Here is a 12,029-nt window from a genome sequence, read left to right as displayed (position 1 = left end):
GTGTTTGGAATCGGTGCTTCAAATATGTTGCAGAGTATGGAAGATGTATGTTGTTCATACAAGATACAGCTGTGCAGCTGAGAAGTCGTGAAAATGGGGGTTCTGGTGGAGAAAAAGTCGATGAACATAGTGAAGCAATCACGTTTGCTGACATTGTAGGAGTCGATGAGGCTAAAGAGTAGTTGGAAGATATTACGGTATTTCTAAGAACTTTCTTTTATGGGTTGCGTAGACTGTAAAAGAAGTTGCACTAGCAGATGTTAATTATATACGATGCAAATAGTATATTACACTTTCAGTAGATTAAGAGTCATTTGATCTTATTTTTTGAATAGACTTTATTGTTTAAAAATCGCAAGTAGCTCTATGTGATGTCCCTGTTTCTAGCACTGCCAATAAAGTATAACATATATGCTCTAAGTACATATATGTTCTGAGTACACAAGGCGTATTGATGTGTAACTGGAGATTACACAAGCCATATGGATGTGTAACTTTCTATTACACAAACCATATGGATGTGTAACTGCAGATTATACAAGCCATATGCGTGTGTAACTTCCATTTACAAAGCAAATTGTATCAACTTTATAGTTTGAGTTTACTGTTCTTTTGTTCATAATTAGATTAATATTTCAATGTGATTGAATTTCTCATTTCGATTAGATATTTTTAGTTACTTTTAAATATAGGCTATTATGTATCTATTTTATGTTCATTTTTGGATTACTCTATTGGATTTTGTGCAGGTCAAAGGAATGCTGATGGAGGTCTTAAAGTTCGTACTTCAGCAGACTTGAGTGTTGAGGTTTCGGCAACAATCTTTCTCAAACAGAAAAGATTTTTTGTGATTCTTAATTTCTTATTTACTTAAAGTTAAACTAAACTTATAAATCTCCTAAGCTGGATACCTGAAAGCACACCAAGAATACGCAGCTGAGAACAACTTTTGATCCATAATATGCACATATATAATTTATCATAATAATATTATCTTATGATGCTTATTTTTGACTGAAACTTTCTGAATTTCAATTGCTAAGACATGATGAAATTATAATTTAAATTTTAGTCTTGAGATTGATTTCGGTGAGCTATTGTTGTCATGTGATATCATTCAATGAATAAACCTTGCAGTTAAAGTTTTGAGATGTGGTTTTATCTAGGAGTTAATGTTTTGAGATGTGTGGATTTTGAATTTTACATGATCTGTTTTTCGAGTATCACTGGTTTATTTAGCATCAGTGAAGCAAGATGCTATTCTTTTTGTTAGACTGGATCATACCATATGTTGTTGCTGGTGGTGGTGATGATCCTCAGTTATGTCTGTGGATATACTAATTTAATGTGTAACTTTTAGATACACAGTCGAATTGGATGTGTAACTTTGGAATACACATGCCATATCCATGTGTAACTTCCGGTTACACAAGTCATATGCACGGTTACACATCTATTTGCGTAATTTTATCTAATTGCTTTAGCAATCTGAATGAGTATCTGCGGCATCTTATTACCATTACTGATCTAAATCATAGGAAAATAAGTGTGGCATAGCTTTGAACATCTCTTATTGCATTGAATAGTTTTATAGTCATTGTATTGATTGCATTAATATGAATAACCCGGAAAAATTATGACTATGGCTTACAAAGTATCTTGATACGAAATATGTAATTGTTGATTACACATGCATATGGCATGTGTAACTCAAAATTACATATGTAAGATTGAAGGTTAGTATGAAAATGAATACAAAATACCTTCATACGAAATATGTAATTGGTGATTACACATGCATATGGCATGTGTAACTCAAAATTACATATGTAAGATTGAAGGTTAGTATGAGAATGAATACAAAGTACCTTGATACGAAATATGTAATTGTTGATTACACGTGCATATGGCATGTGTAACTCAAAATTACATATGCATTTTGTATGTTCACCAGCTGATTATACATGCTTTTTTTAGGATTGTTTAGAGTATGGATGTGTAACTGCTAATTACACATGATAATTAGACATGCAACTTCTAGGTACACAAGCTAAATTCATGTGTAGCTACTAGTTACACATGCTAATTGAATGTGTAACTTTCAGTTACAGATTCCACATGCATATGTAATTTCTGATTACATATCCCTCTTCGTAGTTTCTTTTTTCTGATTACTTTAAGTTGGTTTAAATGGTATACTCCTATTTTTTTTCTTTCATCCTATACTGTTTACCTTGCTAAAGAATTTATCTGTTTATGATGTCTACCAGCTTCCAACCTCATACATTTCTTTTATGTATTTGACTCTTATTTTACTGGCCTACAGGCATTACTAGTTGGGTATTTGACTATATTTTTCCTGGAATTTGCTGATTTCGTGACTAGACCAAAGTGGAAGATTTTTGGTGCTTCACGAGGATTTATATTATAGGATATAGTGGATTATTTTTAGGATTCCGCTTTCCATATCTCGTGTAATTCGTTTACTGTGTTCAAACAACCAATTACTATAATTGTAGTAATTGATGAACGGACAAATTATTGTAAATGAAAATTAAAGTAATCCATGTATTTTATGATGAATAACTTGTAGATACACATACATATATCATGTGCAATAAAAAGTTACACATGCATATGCATGTGTAACTTTGCATTACACATGTCATAAGGATGTGTAACTTCTGGATACACATGCCATTTGCATGTGTAATTTCTATTTACACATTCACACTATGCTTTAATAATTTTGGGCCTAGAATTTAATCATTTTGGGCCTAAATTTAAATTTTATTTAATTATGGGCATGACAATATGCATAAGAGTATCAAGGTCTTTTAATAATTTGGGGCCTAGATTTAAACTTCTTTTAATTAAGGGTAGGGCTGCACATGGGCGGGTATAAGATCAAACCAACCTCGCACCCACAGACTGCGGGTTTTTTCTTTCTCAAAACCAACTCCGCACCCACAAACAACGGGCGGGTTGGGCGGGTATGGGTTTAAACCCACTTAGACCGGCTTTATAATTCAATACTCATTCACACACACACATGTTTTACTTAAGTTCACAGATGAAAATTAAGTGTTAAATCTGTTGATTTTTCGATTGTTGTCGATTTCTGGTGAAGATTCGAAGTTGTTGTTGTTGATTTCTGGTGAAGATTTTTGATAATTGTCGTCCGTAGGTGAAGAAGAAGAACTGAGGAGGAAGAAGAGGAGAGGCCGAACATAGACAAGAGTGTAGAAAGTGAATGAGGGTTATCAGTTATCCTGTCTACTAGTATTAGGATTTCATAATGGACGGCTAGGATTAGTTTTATCTAATTGTATATAATCTGCGGGTTTTTTGGGCGGGTATGGGCAGGTAGTAGCTTAAACCAACCTCGCACCCACAGACAGCGTGTGTTTTTTCATAACCAACCCCGCACCCACAACGGGCGGATATGGACTAAAAACCCACGGGTTTAGCGGGTTTGGGTTTGGTGGACGGGTCTTGTGCAGTCCTAATTAAGGGCCTCATATTATGGGTTATCCATGGGTGGGGTGGGTGGGTGGGGGGGGGGGGGGCTGAGCATAATTTATTTGCGTTACTATAATTAAACATTTAAATCATATGTATTACCAGGGCATTTTCCTCCACCCAAGTATCATACACAGGGTCCGAAATACTTGGTCTCCATACAAGTACAAGCTTTCCTTTACAGGCAGTGAGGCCAAGCAAGATAATTTGTACCATCCAACTTACGCGATGTTATGTTGTCATTAGAGTAAGAGAATATAGGTGTTGAACTCCTAGAATGAGGAATATTATCAGAAGTTCAAGACATCGATCTGTTGTTGCTAAAAGAAAACAACACTTCAAAGAAAAACCAACCTAATGATCCAGAAACAGCTCGCTGATTCTCCAAAAACAGCAACTGGTTCTTCAAAAACAGCTCGCTGATTCTTTAAGAAAAGGATCCAACTTAGAGATCTAAACTACTATATCTCTTGTCTTTAAGCTATGGTTAGGATTTCTTTCTATTTGTGCTGAGAAACCATGTGTTAAAAGAGGGAGAGAATTCAAGAGTGTAAATGAACCATGTGAAACCTTGCTACAGTCGGGGTTTCCTTCTCTTTAAATTTCTAACTCTTTGTAACGTTCCAATTTTATCAGATGTTCCTGAAGGGACCTTCAAATAATTGCAACTTCTAAACTTATGGGTAGAAGATAAAATCCGGAACTATTACTCCACAAGAGAGATACATAAGGCAACAGCCATTCCCGAAATCAACGATGTTAATTGGATTCCCGTACTTCTAAAACTAGACTTCCCGTTGTTCATTTCTGGGAGTACTCCTGCAACAGCAATGTAGATAAACCCACCGGCCGTGAATCCCTACAGAGAGAAGTATTTGTTTAGTGTCTCTGTCAAAATGACCACGATAAAGTTAAGCAGATAAGTAACCGTGCAAAGACTGCAAAAATTTACCTCAATCAATGATGATTGACCTGGATCTTGGCCCAAGAGCAGAGCCTGTGAAAGCAAAAGCATGCAATCTTCAGTTTGTTCTCCTTTGTTTCTTAAAAAATGTTAAATTAATAGACAGAGATTAAGAGACACACCAAAGCAGTTCCTGCTAATGCTACAAGAGCTGACAGGAAGTTGAAAAAGAGAGCTTTTGAGACGCTGAACCCTGATCTCACCAAGATTCCAAAATCACCTATCTGTACACAAGTGTAAATTAGCGCACAGATAAAATGCAAACCCACAGAAAGAAACCAATTCGGTCTAGACCTTTATATATATGACGGTTTGGTTCCTCAGCAGTCTATTGGCTGGAGTGAATTACAGACCCGAAGTAGGGGTCAATTTGGTTCTGAACAGCATACCAGTTGTTCCATTATGGTTGAATTAAATGATACCCTGAAATTAGTTGTTCTGACACCTTAAACAAGTCTTATTTGTCATGAAAACCTATACGAAGTCAGTTACTTACTTGAATAAGACACTAGATCATTTGCCATGCAAAACCTATACAAAGTCAGGTTACTTGAACAAGCCAGTATCGACTACTTTTATTACTCATACAATCAAGTCCACAGCAGATTTCTCAAACTCGCGGATAGAGGTGTGGGTGCATATAGAACAGATTCTGTTCAAGCTAAGGTCGTAAAATTTTCAATAGATATTACACGCATGATCATTCACATTAACGAAATAACTTGAGTGTGAAAAAAACCTCTTGAGGAAGCTCGTGCGCGAGTAGAAACAGAGTCCGGGACCATCCACCGACAGAACCATAAAGCAAGAAAGCACTTCCTAGAGCCATTCCATCAGTGAAATTGTGCTGCAGACACAAATATTTATTGCTGAATAATGATGAAAAAATAAACTGTGGTTTTTATGCTAACACCAAAAGATGCAACTAGATATAATGAACTTGTAAGGAAAGAATACTTACAACACCATCTGAGAAGAGATTCAGATAACCAAAAACCAAGCTTGATGGTGATGAATCAGGTCCATTATTAATGTTTGTCAGTTCTGTGTTTACAGTTGATGAATCTGCTTGAGATTTGTCATCCTTACTGACTCCATTCCTTTTAACTCTCTGCATAAGGATATCAACAACTAAAAACATTTAAATAAAGTAATCTACATTCCTTAATCATCATTACTTAGACCTTAACGTGATAATAGCTTCACCTTATCCTGACAACAGATTAAACCCTAGCATCAACATGTTCTACAGCTCATAACATCAACACCATATATACCAACACAGATCATTCCATTTCGATAAAATTCAGTAATAACCATAGCTTTATAGAGCATACTATTCCATCTCTACAGCTTTAGCAACATTATGATTAGTTCTTACTCCAACTGAATTGAAAAGCATCATCAAAAAGAAGAGATAGGTAGATATCTTGTAAGTTGTAAGGTATTTTACTAAGACTTCAACTTCTGTTCCATCATGCTTGAGTAATGATTTTTTTTTTCTTTTTTGATCAGTAAAGAATTTGATGCTAGCGAGTTTCGAACTCAGGTCACTGGTATCATCACCCAGTGACTTTACCACTGTACTACAGTGACACCGGCATGCTTGAGTAATGATTAAAATGCTTTTTTCTATTTATTGCAAGAGGTAAAAGAGAGTTCTTGCCATGCTTGCTAATGTCTCTCTAACCTTTCCATCATGAGTTAGGACGACACCTCATGGCTACATAGGGAAGCTCACTACTTCACTAGTTATGTTTAACTTAATCTAAAATCACTAAATTAGCTTAAGCGAAGTCTTTGATTCATGATTAAACCATAATCCGGATAATAACTAATCTGCCTTAACTTAAGCAATCAAAAATTGTTGTGGAAGCGACACAAAGCCAACAAAGAGATCAGTGTTACATATTTACCTTATGAATACCAGACCCTGTTTTTGTAGGTTTAGCTTTATTATTATCAGATTCTCCATTCAAATTTTTCTCTTTGCCTGACGTGCCCAGTGCATTGACCGACGGCGTGATAGCATCATCATCATCCTTCAACCCGTTGCTGCTCTTATGGTGATGGTGGTGATGACCATGACCCCATGCACTTGCTCCTCTAGAATGCTCTTCTACATATCTCACCACCTTCTCCACCAACAGAAAAAGTACAATTCCAGCTGAAACGGTCAACAAACTACAACCATGAACTCTGGATTGTGTTTCAGAGTTAAATTTACAGTACAGTTAGTGTTAGAAGTAGTCTACCTAGATATTTTTACCAAACCCTAATGTGGGAACAGTTATAAGTTGTAACATACCTAAGTATATAAAAGGAGGCCTCTCCTATGGGTGGAAACACACTCTTTCAACCACTCTCTCTCTGTGTTGGCATTCACCCTACAGCTATTTTTGGTGAAATTACAGGTCTTAAACCCACATTGTCCTTTCTTCTTTCCAAATTTAGATATTGAAAGGGAATATAGACAAGGAAATCAAAAAACTCAGTCTCAAAATTTCTCTCTTAAATGGTGACCATGCACGATTCACTTTCAAGATAAAACAACATAATCACGTGACAGAAGAAAATGACACAGAACGACTTACACAGTACGGAAATTCCGACGGAGAGATCTTTTAGTGTATGTGAATGTGGCTGATGATGATCGGAATGATTATGGTCATGGTCCCCATGGTGTGAGTCAGAATGACTGCCTCCTATGAGGAAAAAAGATGTAACGCGAGACATAAGTTCTCTATAACATTTGACGCCCACAACTTATATATCAACAATCTGGAAAATTAATATAGCAGACGCATTCAAATTTCTCCTACTGTATATTGACGTGTGGTGAACATAGAACTAGTAAAGAACATAATCAAGCTGATGTATTTCAATGTAACATTTATGTGGTCTTAACATATATGTATTATCAGTTTTTTTCTTTCAAATAACCAATTTCATCAACTTTATCGTGAGACAATTTAAGTATTATAAAGAAATTGATCTGAAACTAGTAACTTATACGTAGGACATGTCTAAATATGATAATCTCAAACACTAAGCATCAATCTGACCCTGAATTGTGCATCGTTTTCACTGAACCATCCTGTACAAATCAATGCAAGTACATAGGGACTTGAAAACTACCATGACGGAGGAAAAAAGCTCACCAAGGAGTGAGAAAAATATTCGTAAGAAACTCAGGACAATTGATAGAAGGATACAGATGGTTTATACTTCAACCATTGTGTCTCCCCAACTAAACTAACTGGGACCAGGCAAGGTGACATAGAAGCATAGTACGGTAGAGATATCCAGACTTATAGCCCGATCAGAACCAGCCTGGATATTGCACATCATTTGGTTGAGGTTGCACTTGTAACCATTTTGATCTACCAAATGCACTGCTTATGTTTATAATAACAATCTTGACCTATCGGATTGTAAAGGTAGACCTTTCAACCAAGGTTGTACCACAGGAATTTTAAAGCTATATAAATTAAATTTAGGCCTCATACGGTTCACAGGAAGTTTCCCATAGACTACGAAGTTCTGCTTCTAAGGCGCATGTGATATTTAATATGCTTTTGGTCCCACAGTAATACACACAAATGTTTTGCCTAAATACATTATACATATTAACCAAATGAGGCCTTCCCTGAATGCTTCTATAGACAAAATAAGATCATAAATGTTAAACTGGGGAGAATGGGATGAATCCTCAAAATCTTGGCAGATCAGAAATCCATGCTTCCTATCTGGATTAGGTAGAGAAAATTCCTACACATAACTAATCTAGGTAACCAAGCAGTAAAAAGTATCTCAAAAGACTAACGCATGACACATACCTCTATGTAAGAAATCAATGCAAAATATCATCAAAACTAAGTGCATATCTGATACATATAATATGATTAATACCAAATGCGTGTGGCAATTGGTGAAGAAAGGCATCTCCCAGCATAGCTCCTGCCTGCAACATCGAAATCACGGGCCCAGGTTATGCATTGGCAACGAAATGTAGAGCTTGGTGAAGTTCAACCATTTTGCATCAAAGAAACAAAAAAAAAAAAAGAGAGAGAGAGAGAATTGTGCTAATTAAGTGTTAAAAATTGTAAGTAGAAGTCCAACTCATAAATCTAGTGCTAACTGTGTTCTCTTGTTATGATTTCCAGATAATTCTATTTCCAACTATCATATTCGTAGTTTAACCAAGTTGCGCAGTATGTTAACACCAGGGATAAATCTGTTTCAGCATATGGTTAAGTTATCATCATGCTAGGTCTTAGTAATGGATAATGAGAGAGCTGAATGTCCAACACCCTCAACTTGTAAACCAGTTAATGAGATGAATTATATCCACGGGCTTATGATGAGTTAGGAATCAGTGCCCTAACAGTTAACAAATAAATCACTAAAGAGAGATTATTAAATGACCAAACCTACTTTGCATGATGTGCCTTCTCCTTAGACTCCCACAACAAAGGAAAAGGATATGTTTGATCTTAGTCTTCATTGAAGTGTAAGAGAAACGCATGCTAATGAAGACCACACTTACAAATGATTTAATTGAGGCCGGTGAACATTTCAAGAACCTATGGAGAACAAGTTGATCAAAAGATGACTTTAACTAAGCCTAGCAAAGAAGTACCAAAACTGAGAACATACATCAGTTCACGTCACTTCTGACATAACTTACATCATGTCACTTCTGACATAAAAAACAAAGATGAGGGTATGCATTTTTTCTATAAGTTTGCAACAAGTATGCGTCTGTTGTGATGAAGAAGCATCCAACGATCAAATAGTTGATGAAAATGGACAAATTATTCACAACACATGAAGTGTGTCAAATACAGAGTCAGGTCTACTGGACATAAAAGGTAAAGAGAAACTGCAAATCAAAAACACCAAAAAGAATATAAAGCATCTTACCCCAAACGCAGCTAATGAATCAACAACTATCTTGGATGGTTTCCCTTGAACTGCAAACAGGTTAATATTATATCCATAAGTAGGTAAATTCATGTAAAGCAATGCATTATTGGATTGGAAGATTACCATCTTCGAAACAAAGAATATCCTCAAAAGATGATATGATGATAAAGCTACTTACACAATATCACGGGTAAAATAATCAGGCAAATAAGGGAAGCCATGCTCACCAACAAAGAGCAGCCCATTGCATGAATCCAAAGACCTGTCATATCAGTAAAGCTTAAGAAACAGTAAATAACCATCATCGGCATATCGAAAGGAAAATATTAAACCTCGTTCTATAAATATTATGTCTCAGCAGCACAAAATGATACAAAACCTTGTCATCATATTAAATTCTTATCCTCACTTGGTATAAAGAAACCTCTAGTTTGTAGATTAATTTAATATGAACAGTTCGACATTTGGAGTGAAGGAGGTGATAAACTTGAATGACTGCCTCTCTTCCTTCTACTAATCTTGGTCCTTTGCCTAGTCTTCCACTTCATACAATGTGAACTATGAATTCTTTTTTTGTTAAGAACAAAAATAGCAATTCATTTAACTATAGAAGACTATACAGTAGAACAATAGTTGTCGATAAAGGAGGCGTAGATTAAACAATTGTAATATTTGACAGCAAGCAGATGACAAAAGGTAGATAAATTAAGGGTGCTAAATAAATAATTTACAGCAAACAATGTAAGGTTTCAAAGAATATGACATTATCATTTTCAGTGGTACTTAATAAATCTCCATATGCTAGATAAAATAAGGATGTTTTTTGAGAATCAGATCTACATTAAGCATTCAATACAAACAACAATCAGGATCAAGATAAATCATAAGAATCTTAAAACAGCACTAGGAACTTAAAGGATGGTAGAAATTGCACGAATTCCTTGGATATTTACACAGGCCCACAAAAAAACTAATATAAACCACCAAGATTCCAATACAATAAGAATTAAAGTTTTAAGATTCACAGCCAGTATAATTCGAAGATAAACCAGCAAAAACTCACTCACAAGCACTGAATTTCTCATCAATTTCTAGAAGTTAATCAATTTCACTTACGTGACTATAAATTGCTCAAAACTGAGACATAAATGCAAGGGTTTCTCCATCAATCATTCATATGGATGGTCCTCACATATCAATCAATAATGAATGGGATCTATCCTGTAATTTAAGTGAGTCTTTCTTCAAATAGCTGAGGTAAGTGTCTACTGGTGTGTATTAATATTTTCTCAACTTGTCTCTCTTTCATAAGGAACATTAGAACTATAACAAGCATGGAAACAAAATCAGCCGAAAACTTATCAAAATGAAAGTATTTGAATTTTATTTGGTACTTTCCCCTTCTTCCCCACTCTCACTAACAGATTTCTTCTCTTAGAGCGTATGAAAATATTTACATAACATAGAAATGGAAAACATGTACTCTATAATTTACTACTAAATTAAGTTCTTCCCATACATTTACATCTAAACACATAAAATAAGTGTATTTACCCAAAATTGAAGTCAACCAGATAATACTCAGGACAAAACTTTCATGATCATGCTTAAAAATATTAGAGTCAACATATAAGTTAACGAATTCGAATATCATGCTTAAAAATATAAGAGAGACAAACAATTTCTTCTCGGGATAGAAAAAACTACCCAATCCAGAGAGCATTGAATCACCAGCGATTTTGTGGTCATGGTCATGGTCATGATGTGAACCAAACCCATACAATTTAAGATCCTCTTCTTCTGCCAATTCCTCGGGAAGCTTTGATTTGGATCCAAGTAAACTCTCACTGTGTTCATGATGATGGTGTGGGTGTTTATGGGTATTGCTATGGCTGTGATGATGAGCAGGAGATTCAGTATGAGAAGATCCGGAACATCCTTGGTGTCCAAAACAGAGATTGAAAGATGAGATTGAAAACAGAAGAAACAAAATTGAGAATCTCATTAAACACGCCATTGTCAACGACTACACCTTATTTAGGTTTTTCCTTTTAAGTAGTAGTTGGCTTGGGTTTACAAGTTCCTTCGACTGTAATGAAACAGACAGCAACTAAGAAGACTACTATAATACCGATAATAACACCGAACGTTAGTACGTCCATTCTTTTATTTATTTTTGTTTAAATACTGGAAAATAATAATATTATTAAATTTTCTGCTATATATCTGCAACATTTTCTGCTGTGATTTCTGAGTATGTCAGTATGCATCGAACAACGAAGATGAACCCTAAACCAGTTATATCTATTTATTTTTGGAAACCAGTGATTCGATTTTACCGAGAGAAATGAGGCCTTTTATATATTTATATTATTATCATTGACACTTTTATCTACCATGTTGGACGTCATATTTGTGAATAAAAACCAAACAGTAACTAATTTGAAGTTAATATTTTGAGTATATGTTCCTCTTACCAAGTTCTACATGCCTACTAAAAATGAGCACATTCTGAAATATAAAATCTCACAATCTACTGGTTTTAATTTCGACGGTCAGAAATCAATTGATTTTCAACGGCTCTTTTTCAAAGTAGTAGATGGTGATGTTAGAC

The 12,029-nt window shown here is 35.2% G+C and overlaps 1 protein-coding gene across 1 annotated transcript; it reads right to left on the bottom strand.

Moving 5' to 3' along the window:
• Positions 1-3,764: 3,764 nt before the first annotated feature.
• Positions 3,765-11,716, bottom strand: LOC113303126 (IAA-alanine resistance protein 1-like). The gene is made up of 11 exons (XM_026552120.1): positions 11,123-11,716; positions 9,594-9,677; positions 9,413-9,462; positions 8,399-8,450; positions 7,081-7,191; positions 6,403-6,653; positions 5,448-5,597; positions 5,226-5,333; positions 4,609-4,710; positions 4,475-4,519; positions 3,765-4,381 (listed from the first exon to the last, which is right to left on the bottom strand). The coding sequence occupies exons 1-11, from the start codon at positions 11,430-11,432 to the stop codon at positions 4,229-4,231; spliced, it is 1,416 nt and encodes a 471-aa protein (XP_026407905.1). The 5' UTR covers positions 11,433-11,716; the 3' UTR covers positions 3,765-4,228.
• Between the last annotated feature and the right edge of the window lie 313 nt (positions 11,717-12,029).

The sequence above is a fragment of the Papaver somniferum genome, chromosome 8 (genome assembly GCF_003573695.1).
Source record: "Papaver somniferum cultivar HN1 chromosome 8, ASM357369v1, whole genome shotgun sequence".
NCBI classification, from domain to species: domain Eukaryota; kingdom Viridiplantae; phylum Streptophyta; class Magnoliopsida; order Ranunculales; family Papaveraceae; genus Papaver; species Papaver somniferum.
The sequence above is the reverse complement of the archived record's forward strand: the minus strand, read 5'-3'. Positions and strand labels throughout refer to the sequence as shown.